General features: G+C 57.1%; 5 protein-coding genes across 6 annotated transcripts in view; 2 read left to right on the top strand and 3 right to left on the bottom strand.

Moving 5' to 3' along the window:
* KDM2A (lysine demethylase 2A) overlaps window positions 1–6,315 on the bottom strand; it is a 52,713-nt gene extending 46,398 nt beyond the window's left edge. The window contains exons 1-3 of the mRNA XM_069804193.1: window positions 6,212–6,315; window positions 5,733–5,760; window positions 4,066–4,170 (exon numbers count right to left, since the gene is read on the bottom strand). Of these exons, the coding sequence (XP_069660294.1) occupies window positions 4,066–4,170; window positions 5,733–5,760; window positions 6,212–6,231 (153 nt within the window). The 5' untranslated portion in view covers window positions 6,232–6,315. The remainder of the gene's footprint in view (window positions 1–4,065; window positions 4,171–5,732; window positions 5,761–6,211) is intronic.
* A 1,468-nt stretch (window positions 6,316–7,783) lies between these two features.
* Window positions 7,784–10,445, bottom strand: RHOD (ras homolog family member D). The gene is made up of 5 exons (XM_069804192.1): window positions 9,788–10,445; window positions 9,002–9,089; window positions 8,614–8,723; window positions 8,340–8,478; window positions 7,784–8,231 (listed from the first exon to the last, which is right to left on the bottom strand). Exons 1-5 carry the CDS (start codon window positions 9,920–9,922, stop codon window positions 8,068–8,070), a joined length of 636 nt encoding a protein of 211 aa, XP_069660293.1. The 5' UTR covers window positions 9,923–10,445; the 3' UTR covers window positions 7,784–8,067.
* A 1,667-nt stretch (window positions 10,446–12,112) lies between these two features.
* On the top strand, window positions 12,113–13,662 carry LOC104319205 (mas-related G-protein coupled receptor member H-like). The gene is made up of 2 exons (XM_069804191.1): window positions 12,113–12,240; window positions 12,502–13,662. Exon 2 carries the CDS (start codon window positions 12,528–12,530, stop codon window positions 13,443–13,445), a length of 918 nt encoding a protein of 305 aa, XP_069660292.1. The 5' UTR covers window positions 12,113–12,240; window positions 12,502–12,527; the 3' UTR covers window positions 13,446–13,662.
* Window positions 13,663–15,357: 1,695 nt separating this feature from the next.
* On the bottom strand, window positions 15,358–17,557 carry LOC104324849 (mas-related G-protein coupled receptor member H-like). 2 transcript variants are annotated; one of them, XM_069804196.1, is made up of 3 exons: window positions 17,259–17,557; window positions 16,498–16,918; window positions 15,358–16,281 (listed from the first exon to the last, which is right to left on the bottom strand). In XM_069804196.1, exons 2-3 carry the CDS (start codon window positions 16,878–16,880, stop codon window positions 15,930–15,932), a joined length of 735 nt encoding a protein of 244 aa, XP_069660297.1. In that variant the 5' UTR covers window positions 16,881–16,918; window positions 17,259–17,557; the 3' UTR covers window positions 15,358–15,929. The 2 variants fall into 2 exon arrangements, with proteins under 2 accessions (XP_069660297.1, XP_069660296.1); XM_069804195.1 differs by having other exon boundaries at window positions 15,358–16,918; window positions 17,259–17,555.
* Window positions 17,558–24,269: 6,712 nt separating this feature from the next.
* Window positions 24,270–26,825, top strand: LOC104316159 (proto-oncogene Mas). The gene is made up of 2 exons (XM_069804534.1): window positions 24,270–24,878; window positions 25,415–26,825. The coding sequence occupies exon 2, from the start codon at window positions 25,441–25,443 to the stop codon at window positions 26,410–26,412; it is 972 nt and encodes a 323-aa protein (XP_069660635.1). The 5' UTR covers window positions 24,270–24,878; window positions 25,415–25,440; the 3' UTR covers window positions 26,413–26,825.
* Window positions 26,826–27,994: the final 1,169 nt, after the last annotated feature.

The following is a 27,994-nucleotide window of genomic DNA, read 5'->3' as shown; positions in this document are numbered from 1 at the left end:
ATCCCGCTGAGGAGCCCTTCAGCAGCTCCACAGATCTGAACAGGTAAAGTGGCTTTGTGTGCAGCGAAGACTGGAGTAAGAGAGAAACCCCTCCTCAGTGGAGCACCACGCAGGTACTCAGTGCTGCAACAGCGAGGCAGGCGCGCCTCGCCTTGAGCACGCCAAGCACATCTTTTAGAGAGCACTGGGTCAAACAGCCCCTGCGGCAGCAGTTTCCAGAGATGTACTGGCTGGTTTGCTGAACAGCTCCCCGAGCAACACCAGGAGATTCCTTCCCTGCTGCCCTCCTTGCACTCGATGACCTAACACAGATCTAACCTTACCAAAAAATTTAAGTTGCATACATGCAACAGTTTCTCCTGTCTCAGATCACCTCATGGAGGTCCTGGTGAGTGCTGAGACGGTACAAGGCAGACAATGTACTCTGTGAGGAAACTGCTGGACAGCCTGAACCAGGCAGAGTATCTGAGCATCACAGCACCAGGCCAACTGGACTTCTTTTTCTCCAGAGCTGTTAGTCCATAACCAGAGCTGCTCACGTTGCTGCTCCTGCCTTTAAGAAGTCCAGGCTCCAGGTGCCAGCGTGCCCTTGACCTCCTTGTGGGGAGCTGAACAGCTTGGTGTGATATTGGCTGGGTGCGACCACCCAGTGACAGTCAGCGGAAGACTTCCAAGTCTCAGAGAAGGACCATCGCATTGTCAGTGCCAGGGCTGGACTGTCACTCAGGGCGCAGGATACAATAGAGCATTTTAGCTCCTCAATTAAGGGCCTGCAAAACATGCATCTACAGCTTATAAAGCTGGGACCTCGAACCAATCCCCAAAGCACTGCCTCGTTACAGAGCTGAGGAGCAGAAACACATATGCAGACCTAGTGGAAAACTACTCCGTAGTGCCTGACAAGTTCCATCCTCCGCTGCTCATGGTGCAGGGAGGCCCAGCTGAATCTCTGTGGGAGGAACACGGAGATCCCTTAACTTGCTGTTGTGCATGCTCTCCCTGCTCACACAGCGTCTTCCACAGGCTGCCTTCCCCTACCTGTATCAGCCTCTCAGAGCTTGCTGGGACACAAGTTTAAGAGGTTCTTTCTTTTTCCACAGTTTGTTTCAGACGGGTGCAAGACATCCTCCTAATGATAGCCCTGTGTCCAGACCAACTCACCCAGGCCTTTATAATCTTGGGAGTCATGGATGTAGGGCCTGAACTAGGAAGCAAGCACAGTTAAGAGCAGTGCAACCCACCTAATGTAAGTGTCATTACGCAGGGATGTGTGAACAGGCAGAGAATTCTTGTAGGAGTGCGACTACAACTGAAGCAGAGATTAATTTCTCCTCAAAACCCAGATCTTTCACCAATACTGGTAAATCCATTCCGAAAACATACATAGATCAGATTTTTGTCAAACCAAAGGAAGGCAACAGTATTGCTCACTAAATGAAATAACACAAACCGCTCAAGACTTACTCTACATCCTGATGGAAACCAGTCAATCAAAAGATGGTGTAGTTACCCTGACACACCAGATAGCAAGCTTCTTTTGCCATCTCAGGCCACTGGTACCATCAAACCATGCTACTTGCCCATGCAATAAATTCAGCTCCTTCACCACTATAAACTACCCTGGCCAAGGTTGTTTGGCTGGTAGGACTACTATCCCACTTGGATTATTATTTTTATTTTATAATATATTTATTCTTTTGCTATCAAAGCCACATTGATCCCCAGTCACACACGAGAAACACAGCTTACAGCAGCAGAAACATACTGTACTACCAACTACCTGTTTCCCTACCTAGAACTTTTGATGTAGGGATATTAAAAACAACTCCCAAGACCAAGGCATACAGAGGAGTAGGATATTCAGATAAGTCATATTCAGCACTTTTTTTTTCCTGGATAATTCATCCATGATACCTTGTTCTGCAAGGGCCAGAAACACTAGCTAAGAGAACAGCTCCCCACATTTCAAAGCATGCACCTCAAAAAAAAAAAATCATCTTTTAAAGGTCCTTCAACAAGGGAGCATCACTGACACAGCAAGAGAGCGTAACGAGCTGGAAGTTCCCAGGAAAAGCAAAACAGGAGGCATGAACTAAGCCTCACCTACCGCACAGGGGTCATGCCTCCTCCTCTCAGCTGCAGGCCAGCAGAGACAACATGCACATGTGGCCACAGAAGCCTAGGTGAGCCTCATCCTCCGCTTGCTGCCCATGTGCCTTCCCAAGCCCCTTAAGCATGTAGCTCATCAGTGTGCAGCCATTTATCCAGCTTAGCACATTCTGCTGGAGTCCAGGCCACCTACACTAGGACAGCAACTCTTCTGAACGATTTTTACTTGTGAGATTACGAGCATTTTAAAACCGGTAAGTTTCTGGCTGCTAGTCCCCTTCATCTGCCACGTCTTTATCCAGCCATTTTGGGTTACTTCTGGTCAAAATGTAGCTAAGATCATAGTTTCACCAAAATCTGAAGCTGACATTGCCTCCAAGAGAAGCTATCCTGCCACCCTGACTGCTGGCTATAGAAATAGTCACTCCTCAGTCAAACCAGCACCTCAAGCTGCATGCCGCACAGTTGTGGGAACAAGCGCATCAGGATGAGGGAGGAGGTGGGACAGCTGCTTTTGGCAGCATTGCCAAATGAGAGCATCCACCACTTGGGATAAAAACAAGCAATCTTGATGGGCTGACAGATGTATTACAGTTTGTTTTTGTTTTTTTTGCAAGCACCCTCTCAAAAAAGAGAAAGAGATTAAAAACCACTTTAAATCAGAGTCACTTCAGGTTCCCAAAGTGGGCTAAGGCAGCTGACTATAAAAGTATAGATGCCTGTCACCGAATCATCTAGCATGACAGTCCTCTCCGCAAAAAGTAAACATGCAATAGACACCAAGCAGCACCAGAAGAGGAATACACCTTCAGTAAACCAGGTGTTTGGACAAACCACAGCCTATGCAGAATCCTCCCCTCAACAGGGGCCTGTGCTGGAATAACCGTTTCTACCATCACTAGAGAATTTTTGTCCCTAGGCCACCTACAAGGCCTGTGCTGGCTACAACTCTCCAGCACCCTTTCAATGGCCAGGCACCCAGCAGCAACAAAGGAACAACAAGAAGTGCTTGGTCTCGAGGGCAAATCTTAATGCCAAGTACCACACCGCCTCACACCAAATGATTTCAGAGTATTGAAGGATAAGGATTTACCTTTACAGACAGCACCTTGAAGGTGAGGGTACATGTACTATCATGACTCAGAGATGAATTCCATCACAGCTTCAGCTATCACAGAACTGACACTTGCCCTTCCCAGGGGCTTTACAATTGCCTCAGAACAACCTGAAACTGGCCTGCAGGAGACACAGCAGCTTCCCTCCTTCCCCAGGATCTCTGGTAATATCACTTCAGACTCTCAGAGCAGCAGCTCCTAAACTGCTCACAGTTATGGCCCAACTCACAGACACCAGCAGCTTCAGGCAGTCCACTGAACAGCAGTGCAAGCATCAGACAAGCCAGAGCTCCTGACAGGAGCTAACTAGGATCTGACTTTTGGAACAGCTCCCTCCGAAAGGAAACACCAGGAGAAGACACGTGCACATGTGCACAGGCACAAGTAAATTTGAGCTTGAAGTTGAAGCTGGTTTTCTCAGATTTCGCAGCACGCTCAAATCAAGGCCAGGCCAACGTAATGGTAACACACACTATTTCAGCTTCTCTGCTTGTTACAAACGCATGGAAAAAACCTGCTGTGCCAGAAACTACACCAACACTCATTTCATACTTCTACCCAGCAGCTTCGCAAAGCATCTTACCCAGTCTCAGCCTCCAACCCTCCCCTCTTCCAGAGTTCAGTAACCAAGTGCCCTCCATTCGGGCAGACTCTGTGACACAAACAGGACCCACAAAGCCATCTAACCCTCTGCCAGCTGAGATAATACCTCTAGGCAGGCTGCAGCGATCCACCACAACACTTTTTTGGTTGTTTAAACCTGTTGCCAGTAAAAGTCTTTTCTTTCTTCAGTTGCAACAGAACCAAAAACAGAATAGGGTTGTTTAGGGCCAATACTGACCAGTCTTTGGCTGTAACGGATCCTTTCTTCCTCAGGCTCCATCTCCGACTCTTCTGAAGAGAGCGAGAAGGACACTCCAGGACTGCTGTCTTCCTCCTCTTCCTCCTTTGAAGTCAGAGGGAAATAGTGAAGCAGGGCAAATGGACATGAGACGCCTACACCCCTCATTTGTTTGCTCATTTTGAGACTGATTCCACACCACTGTGCAGGGCTAAGTGAACACAGTGGATGAGCCTACCTCAACTTTAAACGCTCCTATTCTAACTTTAGGCATGACTTAGGGTAAATGACTTTACCAGCTGTTCTGTAACACAACATAAGCTGCAGGTCTCGGATCAGGAAAAGGCCTCCACTCTGCACTACTACCAGCACAAATGGCAGCTCAGTTGGCCCACACTGGGATATGATACACAGGCAAGCTGCTGTCAAACGCTTGATGGCAGTGGGGGAGCAGTCTGGTTTCCCCAGAGTACAAGATTACGCATTAGAGAACCAACTCCTCCGAACAACACGACTGCCGTCCTCTGGATATCCTGTACTGTGGCACTCAGGAGAAGCTACACAGGTACAGAACATCTCCCATGAACAGGGAAGGCATATGGGATCTCTCCTACATACAGCGCTTGAGCATGGCTGCAGGTAGGGGACTAACTCCACTCTGATGAGACCTACATGCTGATCTCAAAAATCTGCCACCTTGTGACACCACGCAATAACATGGGAAAACCTCCCAAGGCGTCAGATGGCACCTAAACTTTTTTTTTTTTTTAAAGGAACAGAAAGAAGCCAAAGCCTAGGTATATTGCAGCTCTTAATCCCCATGACTATGCCTAAGCCAGACCTTCGGGGAAGGAATCTGCCACCCCGTGTAGTGTTACAGAACCGCTACCATAGCGTGGAGAGAGCTTGTTTCATCCTGCTCTTCCCCGACCCTCTGAGCACGGTTTGACAGCAGAGCGTTCCAAGTCCTGCTAGCATCTCCCCCGTCCCTGCCGCCCGTACCGCTCAGGACCGGGCTTCCCAGCTCGGCTAAGGCAGCCTAAGCAGTTTCCCTACACTTACTAAACTCTTGTTTATAAACACCCGGACAACCGAAGTGCAACACACCAGCCAAGCCAACCCGCTCGCAACACCCCGCTGTCACAGCGCGGGGCAAACCTCCAGCCCGGCGCGGCTCCGCCAGCCCCCGGCCCCATCCCACCCCGGCGGGGGGAGGCCCGTCCCGGGCCGGCTCCGCCGCCGCAGCTCTCGCCTTCTCTCCCCACCCCCCCCCCCGCCCCGGTCCCGGGTCAGGAGGGAGGCAGCCCCGGTCCGGCCAAACAAAGCGGCGGAGGGGGAAGCCCTGGGACGGCGCTCAGGACGTCAGTCCCCCGGGAGCTGTCAGCCGGCACCCTCCGGTGCCGGGAACCCCCCCCACCCTCCCGCCGCCCCCTGCCCACCAACTTCCCAGCCCGGCCTCCCGGGGGCCACCAGGAAGGGGAGACCCACCCGCTCCCTCCCGGCCGGGGCAGCGGCCCCGTCGCCCGCGGTACGACCCAGCGGGGGCGGCGGCCGGTGCCCGCCGCCGGGCCCCTCTCCGGGGACTTGCGAAAACTTAGGGGTCGACCGGGGGCGGCGGGCCGGCGCCGGCCCCCCCCCCCCCCCCCCGCCCCCAGCGAGTGGCTCACCAGGTCTCTCCTGCGCCTTTGTCCTCTTCTACCGCCGAGACGGGGAGAAACAGAAGAAACGGAGGAGAAACCCCCGGGTCAGGCAGCGATCGCGCCCCGGGCCCGGGCCCGGCCCGCCGGCCGCGCCGCCCCGCGCCCCCCCGGCCCCGTCGCCGCCGCCGCCGCCTCCCCCCCCCGCGCCCCGCCGTCCCCGGCGCAGCCGCCGCGGCGAGCGGGCGCTGACAGCCCCGCCGGCCGCCCCGGGCCGCTGCCCGCTCCCGCGGGCCCCGCTCCCCGGCCCGGCGCCGCGTCCGCCCGGCGCCGCGTCCCCCCGCCGCCACCGCCACCGCCGCCGCGCCCCGCCGCACCCCCCCGCCGCCGGGTGCCGGACCGCCGCCGGCCTCGCCGCCCAGCCGCCACCCGCTGCGCCGTGCCCCGCCGCCGACCGCGACCGCCGCCGACCCGCCGCCCCCCGGCCGGGACGCGGTTCCCCTCCTCACACAGGAGCCGCCGCCGCCATTTTGAACCCGTCAGAGTCTCACATACACACTGACTCGGCCGCCGCACTGCGCCTGCGCCGCCCGCAACCTCCCCTGACCCCCCCCGCCGCCTCCCCCGCCGCCCTCTGCGCGCATGCGCCGGCTTTCCTCCCCTCCCCTCCCGCCCCCGACCCGCTTCGGCGCCGGGGCACCGCGCGGGCGCGCGCACGCACCTCACTCGCCCCGCCCCGCCGGAGCGGGAGCGAGCGCGCACGCGCGACTTAAGCGCTGGCCCCGCCCCCCTCCGTTGGCCCCGCCCCCGCGGGTCCCACCTCCTCCCCTCCGCCCACCCCGCGCATGCTCCGTGGGGGCGGCGAGGGGGGGCCGGGGTCGTTCCCTCCCCACGCAGCCCCGTGGGCACTTGTGTCCGCCCGGGCTTCACCCCCGCCCGCAGCCCGGCACACGGCTGCGGTCACGCGTGCGGGCATCGAGAGGCGTAGGCACGGGGACACGCGTGTGCGTGAGTCTCCCGACGGGTGGACGCGCACCTGTGCGTGCGCGCACCGGCGCCCACGCAGGTACACGCGTGTGCATGTATGTACCTGCAGACATGGCAACGCAGGGAGAGGGGCATGTGCACAACCCTTACGGAGGTACATAACGCACGCCTGTACACACGTGGCACACGCCTATACACACGTGGCACATGCCTGTACACACACAGCACACCCCCATACACCCCTATATACATGCAGCACCCGCCCCGTATACACACAGTACGCCCCCATACACACCTATATACGTGCAACACACCCACATACACACCTATACACGTGCAGCACACACATACACACCTATATACATGCAGCACATACGTACGCACCTATACACACACAGCACACCCCTATACACACCTATATACGCACAGCACACACACATACACACCTATATACACACACAGCACACACTCACACCCCCTATATACACACAGCACACCCTCATACACCCCATATACATGCAGCACACACACATACACAACATACAAGCAGACACACCTATACACATGTAGCACACACGCATACACGCCTATATATATGCAGCACACGCACCTATAAACACACAGCATACACACATACACACGCAGCACACCCCCATACACCCCTATATACATGCAGCACACGCGTACACCTATATACGTGCAGCACACACACATACATGCCTGTATACATACAGCACACATGCATACACGCCTATATACATGCAGCACACCCCCCATACATATGCAGCACACGCATACACACGCAGCACACATGCACACACACCTATATACATGCATATGCGTGCCCCAGCCAAAAAGCAGGAGGGGGCTCATTCCCAGAGGCCGCCCGGCCACAGCAGGTCCATGGCAGGACCCCGTCTCCCCGACGCCGTGCCGGGGCTGCTCCTGCTCGCAGGGACTGTGCCACGCTGACGAGTGTTGAGCTTTAATGGCAGAACTGCACCGAAATCACCCCGTGTCACCCCTCCCTCGCTGGCCTGCCAGCAGGAAGGGGACCCCCCCCCCCCCCCCCCCAAAAATATCAGTTCTCTGCTCCCAGACCCCATCTGCCTGCACAGCTCGGTGCAGAGGATGCTCCAACGCTGGGTTCCCCAGTGGGACAGTATCTTTGTGCCCGGGGGGGTGCTTTCCTGCTGGCACCCCACAGCGACTGGCAGTGCCAGCCCCACAGGGCTGGTTTGGGGGGGGCAGGAGCGTGGCAGCGGTGGCAGCGGTGGCGGTGGAGGTCCGGCGGTGGCTGGGAACCGAGATGCTGTCCTGAGCCCGGCACGGGGGGACAGCAGCAGGTCCCGGGGGGCTATGCCAGGGGTGGGGGGGCTCAGCAGAGCACACAGCCCCTCCTGGGTCGCCTCCTGCGCTGGTTTCGGCGGGCGGCACTGATGGCGGCACTGCAGGCCTCCGCGAAGATGTCCCCGACGTTCTCCTGGTACCTGGCCGAGCACTCCAAGTAGGACACGGCGTGGACCTGCCGGGCCATGGCCTCTCCCTGTGGGGAGCCCTGGGGTCAGACCCCCACTCTGGGAGACCCCCGGCTCCCCCACCGCCCTGTGCTGGGGTGACATCCCCGACCTGTCCGGGGGGGGTTGGCACTCGCCTGCTGGTAGGTGATGTGTTCCAAGTGTCTCTCCTGCAGCTTGCGCAGCACAGCCCGGTCCTGCCGCAGGTCGGTTTTGCAGCCCACCAGCAGCACTGGGATGCCCTTGCAGAAGTGGTTCACCTCTGGGTACCACTGGTGGAGGGGGGGGGGGAAGGAGACACACGTGTCACCCAGGGGATGGGGACATGGGACGGGCAGCAGTCCCAGCTCCTCCCACGGGGAGGACACGCGGGGTGGGAGCGTGTCCCCTCCCGGGGGCTGCGTTACCTTCGTTAGGATGTTTTCGTAGCTGTTGGGGTCGGTGACGTCAAAGCAGATGAGGACAACGTTGGCATCCGAGTAGGACAGCGGGCGAAGCCTGTCATAGTCTTCCTGTCCTGCCGGGTGGAGAAGCAGACCATTACGCACCAGTTCCCTACTGGGCTGGGTCCCCCCCTACCCTGGGGGCACCCTGGGGCTCTGGGGACAGAAAGGCAGCACTGCTGAGAGTGACATCCTTGGGGACTGGCGGCTGGCCGGCTGTGGGTTAATCCCCCCCTTCCATCTGCATGGGGACACCCCTTTAAGGTATGACCCACGGGTGTGGGACACCCCCCAAACCCACAGGCTGGGGGGGGGGGGGCACGACTGCCTGCCCCCTCCCCTCCTGTCCCACCTGCCGTGTCCCAGAGGTGGATCTTCACGGGCTTGCCACCGACCTGGAGGGAGGCCGTGTACTTCTCGAACACAGTGGGGACGTAGACCTGGCAGGGGACGGGGGGGGACACGGGGTGAGGACAGGTCCCACCTGCCCGTGGGCAGTGGGTGGTGGGGGGGGCAGCGGCAGAGTGGACCCCCACGGGGGTGTGTGCACAGGACAGGGCATGGGGAGGTAGCCAGGGTCGGGAGAGGGAAATGTGGGGGCAGAGGATGGTGGTGCCTCCTTGTCCCCCACAGCCCTGGGACTGTGGCCCCCCCTCAGCCCAAGGCAGCACCGAGCCTCGGGCAGGTGGGATGCCCCGGTGGGACCCAGGGGGGCCCGGGAGAGAAGTTCTGGGGTCTCTGTGGGCTACCCTCGCTCCCCCCCCAGGTCCCCTACGTGCCCTTGCCGTGGGACAGACCCCGCTCCCCGTCCTGTGACCCCCCCCAGGCGAGGCAGAGGTGCCCGTCCCCCCACCGAGGAGTGGGGGGAGCACCGCCCTGGACCCCCATCAGCCCCAAACCATGCCACCCCCTTCCCCAGGCCCCCCCAGCCCCCCGTCCTGCTGCAAACGACCCCGCTGCCGCCGCCGTGCCTGCCTCGTCCCCCCCGCCTCTGCCGCCCTTCGCCCCTGCCACCGCTCCTGGGGGGGCCTCCCCTGGCCACGGCACGTCTGCGTGGGCACCCCCTCGGGGACGGGGACCCCACCCGTGGACCGGATCCCACCGTGGCTGAGATCCCAGCGGATGGGGAGCCCGGTACCTTGGGGAAATCCCCCCTGGCGAAGGCCACCAGCAAAGTCGTCTTCCCGCAGCCCCCGTCCCCCACGACGACAGCCTTCACCTCGGTCTCGGGGGGGGGTGACGCGCTTTGCCCCCCGCCACGCTCCTGCTGCATGGGGGCGGCCGGTGAGGCCACGAAACCCGCCTGGCCTCGGCGGGGACGGGGATGGGGACAGGGCGGCAGGAGGCACCCGCCCGGTCCAGGGTACGGCCCCCATCCACCCACCCACCCACCCACCGGGTCCGCCCGCGGCGTCACTCGGGGCTGGGGCCACGCAGGTGATGGTGACGGCCGGGGCACCGCCGGCAGGCGGGCAGGGTGCCCACACACCTATGGGCACGCTCGCATGCACACGACGCCTTGCACGCATGGCTGGGCTGCTCTCCGTGCGTGTCCCGGACCTTTCCGCTGTGCGGGTTCTCGCTTCTGCCTCCCACCTGCGCGTGCAATGCCCCTTCTCATGCCTGCCCGTGGCACGGGCACGGCTCCCTGTTGCACGCGCATGTGTGACTCCGTCCCACGTGTGCGGCTCCCTTGCACGCGCAGCCCCCGCTCGCACGCCCGCTTCTTCCTTGCAGGCATCCATGCAGGTTCTCTCTCGCACGGGCATGTAATGCGCACACGCGTGCTGGCACAGCTCCCCCTTGCACGCCCGCAGCTCCCATCCTCGTGCGTGCAAACACACGCGTGTGCCCGCCGACCACCGAGTGCCTGCTGCAGGTGGGGGCCCTCCCCGACACCCCGGCCCCCGCCGGAGCCCAGGTTTTATTGCTCCCAGCATCCGCAGGAGGCAAAGTCCAGGGTGGAGGGAGGCACGGGGTGTGGGGGGGTGACTCACAGCCCCGGCCCCCCCGCCAGTGCCACCCTTTCCGTCACACCGGGCGATGTGCCGTGCCCGGCCCTGCCCGGCCGTGCCGTGCTTTGCCGTTCCCTGCTGGGAATTTCTGTCCCTGGCACCCGACCCAGCGGGACCCGGCTGGTGTGGGCAGCCCCTGGCCCACGGTCTTTTCCCGGTGACCCCCAGCATGCTGGTGGGGACGGGCTGCAATACCCCGCTTTGGTCGGGGACATGCCAACCCGGTGCTGTTCCCAGGGATCCAGACTGTGCTGTGTGTGGACCCCACGCTGACCACCCCGTATTACCCACAGCGATTCTTGCCCACCTCCCCTGGGACGGGGACGCCCATGACCCCACTCTGGGAGGTGGGAGGTAAGAGGATGCTCGGACACGAGGGATTTGGGACATGGAGCGTTTCTGGGTGGTGGCCGAGCTCAGGGAGCCCTGTGCGGGGGTTCCCCCTCCTGCTGGCTCCCCCAGCCCTGCCATGGGTGCACCAGCCACCCAGGCAGGGGTGTTAGTAGTCCTAGCAGTAATTAGCTGCCTTAATGAGCAGAAAAAGCAGCTTTCTGCCCTTGCTGGAGGAGCAGATGGCACCCGGCGCTGGGTGGTGCTTTGCCCACCATCCGGCCGTGTTGCCCCACTAGCAAGGGGGGGCCTAGCGGCTGGAGGGGACACGGAGGTTAGCTGGTGCCACTCTGGGGAGGAAAAAGAGACCATGTCCCCCACATCCCAACTTAGAGGTCCCCAAGACCCCCTCCCCTCTGCCGGTGCCCTCCTCTACCACACCAAGGCTTCGGCAGGGGTGACCAGGTGCTTCTGGTTTAGGGGTGCAAGGAGGGACAGGGGGGATCATGTGTGCTGTTCCCTGCCATTCCCCCCAGCCCTATGGCTGGCTCATCTGCTGTCCTGCTGCCGGGCCCCCCCCCCCCCGGCTCCCTTCGTGCGTACCAGCCAGTCCAGGAGGGCACTGCAGCCCCCAGACCAGCTGGGGTAAGTCTGAACTGATGGCTTGAACACCAAATTGCCACCCAGGCCTGATGGACGGAAAAGATGGAGGAGAGACAGCGGCGATTCACATGCCGGGAGGCTGGAAGGGAAATGCACACAGTAATGAACAATCTCAGAAGGATGCCAGCATTAGGGCAGGGTGGAGGGGGGGGAACTGGAGCACAATAAAACAATTAGAAAGGTGGTAATTACCAGTCTAATGAGATATCAGGTTGAATCTTAAAAGCATCAAGATTCTTCACAGCAAGATGTAGCTGCTGCAGTATTCATCCTCTGGGGCATTCTCTCGGACAAAACATTTCCTTTCCCGCAAGACCAACAGAAATTTGACAGAAGAGGCTCTGTGATGCAGCCTGTGTCTCTGAAATTGCCCAGTGCTCTCTTACCACCTGACCTGTGATCTTGCAGAAACGCCCAAAAGACCAGCGTTATTTGGAGGCAAGACGGGTTGCTCGGGTCTTCTGAGGACGCGGAGACCCCAGTTCTCCTCATCTGAGAAGATCGTGGCAAGGAGAGCCAGAGGGAGGGAGTGTGCCGTGCTCGGACGCGTGGGCAGGTCGGCCCCGGGCTGCTGCCTGGAAAGGTAGGGGGTCGGGATCGGAGCCCAGCCTGGGGAGCTGCTCGCGTCTCCCCGGGGCTCCCCACAGCCCCTCTCACTGCTCCCATGTGCATCCTCCCTCGGGTCGCCTGCGCCCCCCCCCCAGCCCATCACTGGTGAGGCAGCCACCTCCCCAGCCCTCCCGTCACCCCCCTGTCCCCAGCCCTGGTGTGCCACACCAGCAGGACCCCTCTCCCTGACACATCCTTCGGGGTCCCACTCACTCCCCGTCCGCTCTGACCGCAGCTGGGGACCACGTCCCACCTCCCGTCATGGAGCTGAACCAGACATCCCCACCTCCCACATCACCTGTGCCGGAGACCGATGGAGAAGACCCGTGCAGGATAGATGTCACCGACGTGGCCGTAGACATGGTCACGCTGCTCATCTGCCTCTGCGGGCTGGTGGGGAACGGGGCCGTCCTCTGGTTCCTCGGCTTCCGCATCCGCAGGAATCCCATCACTGTCTACATCCTCAACCTGGCCGTCGCCGACTTCACCTTCCTCCTCTTCATGGTCACCTCATCCCTCCTCTACATGATGGAGAATGTCTTCTGCGCCGCTGTTGTGTCCTTGATGTACCTGAGGTCGCTTTTCCTGCTCTCGCTCTTCTCCTACAACATGGGCCTGTACCTCCTGACGGCCATCAGCATCGAGAGGTGCGTGTCCATCCTCTGCCCGCTCTGGTACCGCTGCCGCCGCCCCCAGCGCTTGTCGACCGTGGCGTGTGCCCTGCTCTGGGCCCTCTCCATCGCTGTCATTGCTGCAGTGACTTCTCTCTGCCTGTTGCACGAGCATGAGCACTGCCGGCTGGCTCTCATCTCCATGTACGTCCTCAACTTCCTTATTTTTGCCCCACCCATGGTCATTTCCAACGTGATCCTCTTCATTAAGGTCCTGTGTGGCTCCAAGCGACGTCAGCCCCGGAGGCTCTACATCGTTATCTTCCTCACCGTCCTCTTCTTTCTCATCTTTGGGGTTCCCCTCAGCGTCTGGAATTTCCTGCAGCAGTTCAGCTACACCATTGTGCTCTCCCAGGTTGTGTTCCTGCTCGCCTGCATCAACAGCAGCATCAACCCCTTCATCTACTTCTTGGTGGGGAGCTGCCGGAGGCACTGCTCCTTGGTGTCCCTCCAGGATGCCTTCCGGAAGGTCTTTGAAGAAACGGGGGTCACCACGATCTCCAGCTAAGAGGCCACTGTGTTCACACCAGCTTTGCTACCCACCCTGGCTTCATGCTCAGCTGCCTGCCCTTGCTCCCAGCCGGGCCTGCGAGATCACTTTCCTACAGCTGTGTGTCGAGACGCATCCCCTCCCTTAACCCATCCCGTCTTGATCCCAGCTTGTTCTCATCCCTGACCCAATCCCATCCCCACCCCAACTCAACCCCATCCCCATCCCCACTCAATCCCATCCCCAACTCATTCCCATTCCCATCCCCATCCCATCCCCAACCCATTCCCATCCCCGTCCCATTCCCAACCCAATCCCATCCCCATCCCAGCCAAATCTCATCCCAACCCAATCCCATCCCCAACTCAATCCCATCCCCATCCCATCCCCAATCTCATCCCAACCCAATCCCATCCCCATCCCATCTCCTTCCCCATCCCATCCCGTCCCATCCCGTCCCATCCCCGCCCGCCCCCCGCTCCTTCCCGCAGGGCACCCGCCCGAGCTGCCGCTCCCCGGCTCGGAGCGCGTCCCGCTGGGCTTTGCTGCCCTCCAGCGAGGGAAGAGGAGATGGGAGACCTCCAAAACCCCTCCCGGGGTGCGCCCCGGCCCCGGGGGAAGCGGCTCTCCGGGGCTCGGTAGCGGGGGCTCCGGCGGCCGCTGCCCGACAGCCCCGCTCCTGCACCCCCCCCCCCCCGCCCCTTCCCCCGGCCCCGGTTCGGGGGCTGCCTGCGGGAAACACCGGCAAAGCCTCTGCTCCTCCCGCCGGGGCTGTTCTGCCCTTCCCTGCCCGGCCCCGGTCCCGGCCCCGGCCCCGGCCCCGGTCCCGGTCCCGGCCCCGGCCCCGGCCCCGGCCCCGGCCCCGGCCCCGGTCCTCCCGCCCCAATAAACGCCGCTGGCTCCATCCGCCGCCTCTCGTTCCTCTCTGGCCGCTCGCGGGGGCGAGGGGGGGGGAGGTTTGCAAGGGGCTGGGGTACCGGCGATGAACCTCTGCGGAGTGGGGGTCTCCCCCAAAAACAGCCCCCCCAAACCTTCTGGGGGTGGCCCGGGGGTGAGCAGCCCATAGGGAAACACTGGAGCCTGGGGGTGGGGTGGGAGGTGGGGGGGCTGAATGGGGGGTGTGGGACGTGGTAGGGTGGGTGTGGGGTGTGGTGGGGGTCGTGGGGGGTGGTGGGGGTCACACTCATCAGGACAGGAGGAGCACCAGCCCCAGATGTGCCTGTGGGGCAGTGCGGGGGGGGCAGCTGTACCGAGCAGCTCAGCGTGTCCCCGGTGCAGCCCGAGGATGGGCAACGTCCCTTCCCCCGCGACGGTACTGGGGGAAACTGAGGCCCGTGCGATGGTGCTTGGTCCGGAGGTGTCCGACGCACCACTGCCGGCTCCGGCACCGTCTTTCTGCACACCCACGGCTCTCCCCGCCGCTGTGACGGTGACCGGCTGAGACCTTGGCAAAGCCATAGGGAGGCAAGTGATGCCCCGTGGAGCCTGTGGTGACCAACAGATGTGACAACTTGCTCCTGGAAGGTGGTGGCCAGGCTGGGGACCGCAGACGACTCCTCCTCTTGCTGCTGCACCATCCCGGCCTGCTGAAGGAGAAATGCTCCAGCCTGCTGAAGCCAGGGGAGAAGAAGAATTTCAGGAGAAAGAGTCCTTTACACTTACACCTGGCTCACAAAATTAAAAAAAAAAATAATTTGGGGAGGTATTTGCTGTGACACTAATAAAACAGTCTGGGGGCACTGCCGTAGCCCCGGGCCCATCCTGCCTGCATCGGGTGTGCTGGCGCGGTCCCAGCTGCGGGCAGTTGGCATCATTTTTGCTCCGGAGACCACCAGCCGTGTGTCCATCTCCCCTCCCTCCACCCGCACCCCTGGCCAGCAGCAGGACCCAGACGAAGCCAGCAAGCGCTGGCACACGGACCGAGGGCAGCTCAGGGTGCACGATGCTGTTTATTGATATCAGGCAGCAGTGAGATAGAGGAACCGGGTACCGGTGGGAGGGTGCCGGGGCCTTGGCAGAGCCTGGCGAGGGGCAGCGGTTCCCCCCCCCGCTGGCATTGCAGGAGGTGGGAGCGGAGCAGAGCTCAGAGAGGCTGCGCAGGCTGGGATGCTGGATAGGGAGAGGGGCTTAAGACACTGAATGGGTTTTACCCCCGCTCTGTACGTGGGTCAGAGTTTCCCAAAGGCAACGCTCATCCCAAAAAGCAGCAGGGGATTTTTGGGAACGTGGTCCTCTGGGGCATGTTGTGCTTGGGGGAATAGTGCCCTAGGGACTGGGGTGGGCTGGCAGGGAGGAGGAAAGCGGTGCTCCAACGCGCTCCCCGCAGAGCATCCCTCCCCACACGGACCTTGGCGAGGCCGCTGCTCTCCCCTTCTGCAGGGGGCAGGATTGCACCGCGAGAGGGTGACATCGGGGAAATACTGCTGATGGTTAGTCATCTGGTTACTCAAGGAAATCCTCAGCCACTGTCCCGGGGGCCTTAAGTAGGGTGGTGGAAAGGATTCAACAGGCTGGGGCCAGCGTATCCATCGTAGTATCGTTGCTGCATGCAGTGTTGTCTTCTGGCTCCTCAAAGACCTTCCGGAAGGTGACCTGGAGGGACACCAAGGAGCAGTGCCTCCGGCAGCTCCCCACCAAGAAATAGATGAAGGGTTTGATGCTGCTGTTGATGCAGGCGAGCAGGAACACAACCTGAGAGAGCACGACAGTGTAGCTGAACTGCTGCAGGAAATTCCAGATGCTGAGGGGAAGAGCGAGGAGGAGGAAGAAGAGGACGGTGAGGAAGATAACGATGTAGAGCCTTGGAGGCTGGCGCTGCTGGGAGCCACACTGGACCTTAATGAAGAGGATTGTGCTGCAAACGACCATAGGTGGGGCAAAAATAAGGAAATTGAGGACGTACATGGAGATGAGAGCCAGCCGGCAGTGCTCATGCTCGTGCAACAGGCAGAGAGAAGTCACTGCAGCAATGACAGCGATGGAGAGGGCCCAGAGCAGGGCACACGCCACGGTCGACAAGCGCTGGGGGCGGCGGCAGCGGTACCAGAGCGGGCAGAGGATGGACACGCACCTCTCGATGCTGATGGCCGTCAGGAGGTACAGGCCCATGTTGTAGGAGAAGAGCGAGAGCAGGAAAAGCGACCTCAGGTACATCAAGGACACAACAGCGGAGCAGAAGACATTCTCCATCATGTAGAGGAGGGATGAGGTGACCATGAAGAGGAGGAAGGTGAAGTCGGCGACGGCCAGGTTGAGGATGTAGACGGTGATGGGATTCCTGCGGATGCGGAAGCCGAGGAACCAGAGGACGGCCCCGTTCCCCACCAGCCCGCAGAGGCAGATGAGCAGCGTGACCATGTCTACGGCCGCATCGGTGACATCTATCCTGCACGGGTCTTCGTCGCTGGTTGGCGTGGGTGATGCGCTAGGTGGGACCATGTTGTTCATCTCCATGGATGGACACTGGGCAGGTAGCGGGATGTGGTTCCTGGCTGCGGTCAGAACGGACGGGGAGTTAGTGGATGGAGAAGCCAGGGCTGAGCCCTGCGGCCCCTTGCCAGCTCCCTGCACCGCGAAGGCATCACTGGAGGGCAAGCGGGACGTGCTGGGGAGGGGAGTGGTGGACATTGTGGGGTGGGAGAGGGAGACAGGAGGGGAGGGAGAGGGAGGTTCACCATCAGAAGCAAAAGGCAAGTGCAGGGCAGTGGGGAGAGGACATGGGGAGAGCGCTGCTGGTCATCGGGAGAGGGTGGGAGGGATGTAGCTGCTGGCAGTGGATGTTGGAGGAAAGGAAAGTGGGGGGTAGGTACGAAGGAAAACATCGCGCTTAACTGTTAGCTTTGGTGAAGCAGCAGGCAAGGGCTGTCTTTCCAGCTGGGCTCGGGCTGATCAGCGTCAGTGTCTTGGCATCTCACGCTCCTTTTGGATCCATATCCTGAAGCAGATCCTCCCAGGATGGTTGCATGAAGAAAAATATCTCCTAGTCACCACGAGGTCCCTGCACTTGTCCCACCGGCTCCCCTCCGTGCCCTGTCCCTGGTGCACCCCTCGGCAGTGCCGGCGCTGCCCCCACCAGCTGCAGTGGGATTGAGGGGGAGTCGGGAATGGTTTTGTAACTGCAGCTACGTCAGAGCTCCGCTTCCTTGTTTTTATTTATCTTGCTCTTTTTTTTGCCACAAAGGAAGTGGCTATTGCCAGAAACTCCGCAAGCAGAACTTTGTGAATGGGTTTACTTCTGATTAGAAACACTCCGCCCCAGATAACGCCCTGCTCACTGGCTGCCTTCCCTCTCCTGGCAGGGTTCTGCCATTCTTTATTTCTCCCTTGCCTGTTGCAGGGCTCCCCGGACCTCAGAACCCCTGGGGGGGCATTGCCCCTCCAGCAGCGGAGCGCGATGCTGGCGATGCTGATGGTGCCGGCGATGCTGATGGTGCCGGTGATGCTGGCGGTGCCGGTGGTGCTGGCAGTGCTGCTGGGGCAGCTGGGTGCTTCTAAGAAGCAACTCCCCTTCTGGGAAGAGGACGGTGATCATCGCCAAAACCTCCCCTGCACCCGAGGGAGCACACCTTCAAACCGGAGCCAAGAATTAGCATTTCTTGTCAGTCTAAAGCAGGCTTTGGCAGCCCAGTTGAAGGACAACAAACAGTTGTTTTCAGCCAGGTTACAATGATACTAGCACTTACAGCCCAGATTAATTATTGCCAATACCCCTTAGTAATGCAATGAAAGCTATTAGAGCCCAGCTTTTGGGGTGCCGTTACAGTGAGCTGCAGCCCTCCTGGCACTTCACCAGCGGCACATCCTCCTCCTCCTCAGTCTTGGGAACACTTGTGGTTGTTTTCACATGCTCCCACCCCTTTTGTAGCCCACACACCCCGGGGCTGTGGCTCCTGAGATTGGCCTGGATGTTGTTAAAGCCTCCTGTGGCTCACGGCTCCTGCTCCGGGCCGAGCAGAGCATGTCCTTGGAGGCACTTGCCCCCCCATGCCTGGTCTGGCCACACCGTCCCCAGGAGGTCCACGGGGACGCCGAGCTCCTCGCAGCCACTGCACGGCCTGCAGAGGGCTTAATGTTATAGCCGATGTGTTTTGCGCAATTAACAACCTTGGCGTGATGATTAAAATGACAACGGTGGGCTGGAAAGTGAGGCTTGCAGTTGCCTCGGCTGTGGAAGAGTTTCTCCGGAGGGATCCGTTGCCACGAGGAGTGCCACAGTGCCCTTGCAACTGGAGGCACTTTTGGCTTCTCTCCTGGCTGACTACCTGGTTCTTTGCTGCAGTAGCCTTCAGCTGCTCTAAAACATTCTGCGAATGCTTAAAATTGACTCTCAAAGACACTGGATTTAGCCCATTAACAATTCCAGTTTTAGCACTTTCGGTAAGGGCAGAGTCGTTTCCAAGGGTTTTGTATCAAAGTCACTTCATATCAAAGCCCCTTCAGCGGGGGCTGTATTACGAAAGCAGACCCTGTCAGCCGCGTTTCGTGTGAGAAGCCGGACCAAGGTGCACGGGCAGAGCCCATCGCTGAGCCCCGAGCCCCAGGGATTCTGGCGGGAGCTGCGGGATTCTCCCCAATCCCTTCTCCGCCTGCATCCCCCAGCTAAATTCATCAGCCGCATCCCAGCTTCCTGAAGGTGGGCAAAACCACCGTGGTCCCTGCAGCCACCTCCATTAGGCTTTGACGGGGCTGCTTTCCAGTTTGCAGAGTAAGAAGGGAAAGAGCATCTTTACTGCGGCATTCCTGGGCTTCGGACTTGGAGTGGGATGGACAGGGACAGCCTGGGAGCAGGCACACACACGGTGTGTCTGTAGTACTGTGCCTCAGCAGCGTCCAGAGGATTTGTGAATGAAACCTCCCACTCATTCTTCAGGTATCTTAAGCATCCAGAAATGAACTATTCCAGCTGTCTTACCAAATTGTTGTGTGCACATACATCTGATTTCTTAGAATTTATGTTTGCTCCCAAAGAGATCATTGTGTGCTGACTTCAAGGTTCTTTTCTGAGGTTTTGTCTGTTTGTTTGCTTTGTTTTTAAGGCTAAATATAGCATTCTGAGTAACTATGAGTTCCACTGGAGTGCTTGACAATACCGACCTGCGGGAGTGGGGAGGAAGCCCTCTATTCCCTGGCCACTAATTACCTGGGCAAACTGGCTGCAACCGAGCTAACCTCAACCCACTTTCAGCTCATCAGTGCTTCCATTCACCTCCCTCCAGCCACTCAGCTGGGAAATATAGATAAATATATTGCAACTGGCAGGAGACTGGGAATTCCCTGCTACACACAGGGAGGGCAGCTGAAAACATCACTGTCTTTTCAAATCAGCACACAGAGTTCATAAAGAAATGGCCATTTTATTCCAATGAGGTTTAGTGAAGCAGATGGAGACATTAGTCTGGGGATGATAGGAAGCTGTTTTCTGCCTTTTGTTTTTTTTTGCTGAGTGTCTTCGTTTACCTGATAAAGCGCATATGAAGTGAGAATCTGGTTAGGCTGAATCTTTGGTGTGTTGGCATTCTCTGTAGGTTCTTTTTTACAATAAAGGATTTTTCTAAATAAACTTCAAAAACCCCAAACCTTCCCAAGTCACAGGTGGAGGAGCCCCGTGCAGCAGTGCTGCTGTGCATCGCCCTTTCCTCCTTCTTGATTTTTTTGGGGGGTGGGGGGCTTGTTCTTCTTTTGTTATAGGGAAGAGAAGAAATGGATTTTATCTTGTACCCATTTAACCTCTTCCACTGAAATGGCACAGTCATCAGCCCCACGACCTACACCATCGCTGCTGGGGGTGGGAGGGATGATTCATCTGAAGACGGGACAGCTCCGGCGAGAGGTCGCTGGGCTCTGCACGATCCTCACGGCCACTTCTTTCAGAAAGGGGAATTCTCCTCGTCATAAACTTCTTGTCATAAAGACAGCCTAGTGTGGAAGGGCACGTACTGTAACTAGCCTTTTACAAAGTTTACAAAAGGCAGCAAAATTAAATCTGAATATCATAACCTGCGACTGTGTTTAACATGCTCTTACATCTCAGGGAACAATCCTTTACACAAAACAACGAATCCTCTCATTTTGTGCAATTCAAGTCAATTCTTAATAGCCAGCGTTACGTCCTCTGAGCTTGAGGGAATGGCTCCCTTGTGACTTAGTGGTTTTCGATTTTCCTTTTCTCTGTGTGCAAATGCTTAAGGATCTGTGCCGTTTCTTTTCAATCAAGGCCATGCCATGCATGCGAACTACAAAGTATTATTAATTAAAAAAAACTCAGGGGAAGAGTCATCCAGGAGCTTCCCGATCGCTCTCATATCGGTAGGCACCTTCTCTCCTACAAGTGCAGACATTGGTGCTTGCAGGGGCGGAGATGGCTTATTAACACTGATTGGTAAGATTTTGCAGCTGACATAGAGTTTTCCTCCAGATGTCTATTTTTATCGTAAGAAAACAGGCCTTAAAAGCAGGCAGCATCACCCCTCGATTGCACAGAAATGTTTTCAGCCTTTTGCTGAAATCGATTTGTGCTACATCTCTGCAAATGGACTTCAGAAGCGCACACCAGGGTTTTCTCAGCCCCCGAATGCCGGCACAGCTCACATCTCCCCAGCTGCTTCCACCAATTGGTGCCCAGCGCTGGGAGCTCCTCAGGGCAGAGGCTTCACATGGTCACCCCTGCAAGATTCATACCCTGGGGAAAGCCAAAATAAAAGCAGAACCGTATTTGGACAAGTTGCACTGAGAAAAAACACCTGGGTAGTGAGAGCTGTTGGGATGCTGTCATGCCGTTCACGGCTATGGATGCTGAGATGGGTCTCATCTGGAGCGGGGCACAGCTCCAGTCCCTGCGGGCTCTGCCTTCTCGGGAGGAGGAGGAGGATGGATGGTGAAGCACACCCTGCAGCCGCAGAAGCTGGGAGGTACCATTCCGCAGACCCACGCTGATTCACGCTGGCCGAAGCTGGATTAAGAAAGTACAGGGTCATGCTTTCCCTCCGGCCCGTGGAGATCCGACTGAACAGAAGCTTTGGGAGCAACGGGGAGACGGAGCTGCAGTGCAGCTACATTGCATTTAACACAGCCTGTTACTGCCAGGGCGGGACAATTTTAGCTAATCCTAAGATCGCTTTAGCAAGATCAAGCTACCTTTGGGTTGCTTTTTGCAGGGACTGAAGGAGAAGCCTGGCAGCAGCGCTGGTTCGGAGCTGGCAGGGTGTTATCGCCCAGGGTCCTGCAGCGGGTGACTGTTCCCAGCCATCCCAGCGCATTTCTCTGGCAGGCAGGGGCTTCCCGAAGGATGCCACGCTGGGACACCCTGCCCATTCCTCCATGGCCAGAGCAGATGCTGGGAGTGTGCGGAGGGGGAATTTGGAGCAAGCCGGCCCAAAGGACTTGTGGTTGGAAGGACATCTGGGGCAAAGGCAGGGAGACCTGGCGACGGCAGCAGTAATTATTGTGAGCTTCGGGAGCATCATTATTCACTGGGACACTTGGAAGCTCATCACTAAGATACTTGAATTTTTCTTAGGCTATTTAAACAATCCTGGGTGAAAGGATTGCCCTTTGTTATCAATCATATATTTTTGTTACTACCCTCTTAGAATTGTTTATAATTTTGTTCTAAAGCCTTATAATTGTATGGGTTCTCTTTGATTGCTGCGTGGGTTGTAAGATGTTTCTGCTGGGAAATAAGTCCTTTTGCTCAAACCCTCCCCAACAGCGGAGCGTGAACTGCAGGCAGAGGAATGCCGATTAATTAAGTTCAGTTCACACATATGTTCCTGTGGTTTGGTATTTTGTCCAGCTGGCCCTGGATATGGCAGAGATGGTAAACTCTGCTTTCTGCTGTTTTTGTTTTTTTCCTGGGATCATAGTGATCTAAAAGGGGATACAAAGCAAATCAGAGAGTACTCCAGGGAAAAGTTGATCAAGTCTTTTCCACGGTGGTTCTGGGAATGAAAGGGTGATGTGCAGAAGAGATGCTGTGAGGCGGTAGCCCGTGCTGTCCGGTGAAACCCAGCCCAAAAGAAACGCGTCGGTTCCCTGTGACAGCAACCAGGCAAAACCCTGGTGTTTGTAAAAAGAGCTCACTCCTGGGTCTGCCACGGGGGTTATTTCTGAGCACTGTGTGACTTCGGAGCAGGCAAAACTCCAGGTTTAATTAAAGACTGTGAGTTTGTTTCTTAATATTGCCCCTTTCTCCCCATTTTTACCATAGAGAGAAGAAACTGAAACATTTAAAATGATGCCGAAAGGTGCCTTTAGGGACATCGATGTGAGGGAACTTGTCACCCTTGTCCCCAGCACGGCTGTCACCAGTGGGAGTTATTAACTGCCAGCCTGATGAAGAATGGGAGATTTTGATGCCTAAGTGGCTGCCACAAGGTGAAATAAATGGGCGCCCAGTCCAATAAACATCAATGTCACTGTGCTCGTTGTCCTCGGGTGCGCAGGACCCCTGGGTCAGGAACCATGTCCCCGGCCTCGTGCACACCCCTGCCCGCCCGGCAGGAGGGAGCTTCCCCAAGCAGCAGCTGTCAACATTGTTTATCACGTTAATAATAACAACAACTACTGTTATTGTTATTTCTTTACAGGTTAATTTATCTATTATTTGTATGTATTTGTTATTTGCTATTTAATATTTGTTACTTACTAATTGTTATTGTTTATCATTTATTATTTACTTTTTATTCACCAGTTTACTATTTACTGTTTATTATCTGCCATCAACACTTTATTATTTACTATTTACTGTTAGCAGTATTTATAATTTACTATTTGCTATTTATTTATCACATTAACGTCATTTAACATTTAATAAACATTGAACATGATTTACAAACATTTGGGAAACGTAGCCAAATAGCTGCCAGCTGCACTTCTCCACCGGCTACGAGCGAGCCACCAGGAGGAACCATCCCTCAGCAGCCTCTGCCTTATGCTTGGCTGGGACCTCACAGTCCTGCTTACAGGTCCTATTACTCCCTCCTTTAATCTCATTTTCTGCTGAACCCTTCCTTTAAATATAAAAAGAAGTGCCTCGGTGCGGCCCCTTTCCCGGTGGTGCAGGGAGCCCACGATCCCCGGGGAAGTTGAAGTCGCTCTCAAAACCAGCTCGTGGGCTTTGGAGATGCTGAAGAGCCGGGGCCGGACGGGGCGGATTCATGCATTGAAGCTCTCCTTCGGTCCAGTTTCATTATCATTTAAATAAACGGTACTTATTAAGGAATTTGGAGGAGTCTGGGTTTCATGCCAAGTCAGGACTGTTAAACTAATGTCAGGAGTATTTCATTTTCCACTTGATCAGAGTTGCGGGGGGAGCAGAGTGCCCCACCAGAATGCCGCATCCCCCCCTCCTCTGCCTGCAGCCAGGCAGGCTTTAGGATGGAGCCGCAGGCAGGACCGCAGCCCGGGGCTCTGCGGGATGCTCTCCCAGCCATTTGCATTTGCTTCCCCTTGCTCTGGGTGTCTCCAATGATTTCTTCTGAGCTATTTAATTAGATTTGCTGTCCAGCAGACGAGGAAGTGGGACAGATCTCCCTGGTCCCGAAAGCGATGCTCAGAGCAGGGCAAAGGGATGGAGCCGCTGCCACGAGAAGGCTCCTGCCCTGCAGACATCGCTCGTGAGCAACGGTCCCCTCCGAGGACTCCCCCCATGTCCCTGCAACCTCAGCAGGGTGAGACGTGAGGACGGGGCACAGAGCAGCGCCAGAGCAGGGCAGGTCCGGCGCTCCGTGCCGTCGTCGGGACGCGGCGGCTGGGTGCGTCATGTCGTCCCGCTTCCCTCTTGCCCTCCCCAGGGCATGGGGTGATGGAGGCGTCCAGCTCCGCTCTTGCAAGCCGGGTAGCGACAGCCAGCGGGCGCCGAGTCCCGGCATCATTTCCCTGGGTTGATGGGGAGCTGGTGGCTTTTGTGTGACAGCAAAGAGGAGGCGTTCACAGAGATGGGAACTGCGACATGTCTCGGGGCCGTTGCAGCTGGGCACAGAAGAGAAGAAGCGAACAAGAAGGAAGACGATAATTTAGTGCTCAACACAATGGCGGGTTTGGGAACAGGAAGCATTTGAAGCAACCCACAGATGGGTCTGCAACACTCATCCCGTGAGGGTGACTCTTTGGCAAGTGGCTTCCGCCGCTTTCGGAAGCGATGACCAAGCCCTGGAACGCCTGCGTGCCCGCAGCCACCCACCCCTGAGCAGAAACCCAGGACCGTGGTCCCAGGGCCCATTTTTGCCTCCAGCTGAGGAAGAGACAGGGTGCCGAGACCCACACGGAGACTGTCGGAGGAACCTCATCATGGAGTTACCTTGTTCCTGGAGGCCAGATCTCATCTGGGAGAATTTTGGCACGGCAGCTTTGTAAAATTTCATGTGCAAGTCTGACAGCGAGCACTGGAATTTGCATTTCTGGGATACCAAGGCTGTGCAAGGACTTTGCCCTCACTGGACCACCCTGTGCTTGGTGAGAGGGGTCTGGGGCTTGCCTCCACTTCTGTTCCTGGGGCACGCTGCTCTGCTCTTCCTCGGTCTTTCCATTCTTCCCATTCACCTCCCTAGCCCTTTTCAGGGCAAATGGCTCTGTGTGCCTTTTCTTTCTCCCTCCACTCCTCTTCCAGCTCTCTGTCTGTCTCCTGCCACACTGGGTGCAAGATTTCCCCCCCTATCCCTATCCTTATCCCTACCCCTATCCCTATCCCCATCCCTATCCCCATCCCTATCCCTATCCCTATCCCCATCCCTATCCCCATCCCTATCCCTACCTCTACCCCTACCCTTATCCCTATCCCTATCCCTATCCCTATCCCTATCCCTATCCCCATCCTTATCCCTTCCCTTCCCTTCCCTTCCCCTCTTTTTTTCTCCGTCCAGTTCTTATGTTTTCTGGGTTGCAGATGTAGCCTGTGGAGGAGGGGGGGAAGACTGAATGACCACAGGACATTCACAGTACTGAGGACCTGAGAGTCACTAATTTTGCCTTTATCTCTTGTCTTTCCTCAGGTGAGCACAAGAGAGAAAGGAGGAAGATGGATCGACATCCCAACAACACAATCCGTACAGTGTCCCCAGCGCCTCTGGAGAGCATGGTCTATGGGGACGGACACAATGGGACCAGGTGCTTTGCAGAACACATCCCTGAAATCATCACCGGTGGCATCATGCTGCTCATCTGCCTGTGTGGGCTGGTGGGGAACGGGGCCATCCTCTGGCTCCTCGGTTTTCGCATCAGGAGGAACCCCTTCACCGCCTACCTCCTGAACCTGGCCGTGGCTGACACTTGCTTTCTCCTCTGCACATCGACTTTCCTTGTAATATATCATATGCCCATGCTCAGCTGCTTTCAGCCAGAGCTTTTGCGGGTGCTGCCGCTATTTCACTCCATGGTTCTGCTCACATACAGCACCAGCCTCTACCTCCTCACGGCCATCAGCGTGGAGAGGTGTGTGGGTGTCCTCTGGCCCTTCTGGTGCCGATGCTACCGCCCGAAATTCCTGTCGGCCATCGCGTGCAGCCTGCTGTGGGCCCTCGCCTGTGTCCTTGCTGGGCTGGTGTACTTTGTGTGTGACCTGGGACACTCTGAACACTGCTGGACGGTTCTTGGAACCTTGTGCTTCCTCAACTTCTGCTTTTTCACTCCCTTTATGGTTCTTTCCAACGTGATCCTCTTCATCAAGCTTAAGCGTAGCTCTTGGCAACACCACCCGGCGAGGTTGTACACTGTCATCTTCCTCACTGTTTTCTTCTTCCTCCTCTTCGGCATCCCGCTCAGCGTCCAGATCTTCCTCAACTTCTTTGTCTACATTAATTTTGTCTTTGAGATCTGCCTGTTGCTGGCCTCTGTCAACAGCAGCATCAATCCGGTTATTTACGTCTTAGTTGGGAGCTGCGGAAAGTCCAGGTTCAGGGGATCCGTCAAAGTCGCTCTTCAGAGGGTCTTTGAAGATAGGGCAGATTCCCAAGAGGTGGGCGAGACCCCTGTGATGGGAATTGCTGCCTAAACCCCTACGGCTGCAGACTGGCACCTCCGGGAGCAGAGCCCTTGCCCAGTTGGGTAAGTGGGACCGGCAGCGGACAGTCGTGCGTCTCCCAGGACACAGCCACGCTCAATGAGATTTCCAGGGGCAGGGCTGGTTCCCACCTCAAACTTATATTTAAGTTATTTTAATAAGAGTGTCTTTCATGTAACTCACTGGTGATTACAGTTTCTTCCCTTGCTGTGCCTTGCTTGTTCTCAAAATTAAAGTTGTGACAGTCCCCTCACACTGCCCACGAGTTTATAATGCTGAATCGATGTGGTCCAGAAAGTCCCATGCCATGTGTTCTCCTGTTCTCCAGGGTTAACACGGCCACGCTCCTGGGCCCTGATCTGTACCTTGTCTGCTTCCCAGCGTGGAGATTTCCCAACTCTTCCTGCCTCTGCCCTCTTCTTGGACCTTGGTGCCTGATACTAAAGCACCAACCACTCACTACCTTGATCCTCAAAAGCCCCCAAGCCAGGGGAGATGATGGTGAGGTTCACAAATGATGTTTTCAGCTCCCTCTGGCTTAATGCTCTCCTGTGCCACAGTCTGACAGCAAAACCCCATCTCAGTCTGGCTGATGGAGCTGGCAGCATCAGTCCAGCAGCCAAACTTCACCCTGCCAGGGTGACAGCACTGTGCCAGCTTGGACAGAGGACCGACCGCCAGCCAGCTAGGGGCTGGTGGCTGTTGGAAAGTGCAATTCTGTGCACCAGATGAAGAAGCCCATGGAGCAAACTGCCAGGGCAGACCCAAAAAAAGAGGTAGAAACAGAGGCTGGGAAGGCTTTCACACGCTATAGCTCAAGGAGGCTGAGCTCTGCCTGCCAGATGGTTTTATTAGCTTTCCCAACACACAGAAACAACTGCTATCAGAGCCGTAATATTTACAGAACGTAGCTTCCTTTGAACACATACAAACCTGACCCCGATACAAACAAGTAACTGATGTCCGTAAATCTTGTGTTGGAAATCAAAATTTTAGGCACACATGCTCAGGATGGTGCCCATGAAAGCAGAAGCTGAGAAACCCTGGGTAATTCTGCTCTCTTGTCGAGCACACGGGTAGATCGGGCAGCGAGCGTTGTGTTGCACAGCATTATGCTGGTGTACCTTGATGCTTTCCCTATCATGACCTGTTTGCACTTGAAAGGCTTGGTGAGGGAATGTGATTCTGTACCTGGGGACACAAATGCCGTGTCAGAGAGGGAGAGAGGAGGTGGTTTTCGTGTTGGGGTCCCCATGCGTGCCAGTTCCCAGCAGGAACACCCCTGCTCCCGGATGCAACAGGAGCTGTTTGCATTTGACCTTGAGTGCAGTCAGTCTGGGTAGGAATCATCTCACCTACCTTCAGCTCTCTAGGTATTACATGGACCTGTCTGAGGAAACCATCGTAGGCTGCTGACTGACTACAGAGGGAGTGTAGAGGACAACTCAGATGAAACCCGTAACTTTTAGATGGCTAAAGCCAAGTGAGCAGCATTGATTCCCCTCTCCTTAGGAAAAAAAGATTCTCCTGAAATCTTAAGTCATCTCTCCACTGTCTGTCTGTGCTCTAGTTC

The sequence above is a fragment of the Haliaeetus albicilla genome, chromosome 16, assembly GCF_947461875.1.
Source record: "Haliaeetus albicilla chromosome 16, bHalAlb1.1, whole genome shotgun sequence".
Classification (NCBI taxonomy): Eukaryota; Metazoa; Chordata; class Aves; order Accipitriformes; family Accipitridae; genus Haliaeetus; species Haliaeetus albicilla.
The sequence above is the reverse complement of the archived record's forward strand: the minus strand, read 5'-3'. Positions and strand labels throughout refer to the sequence as shown.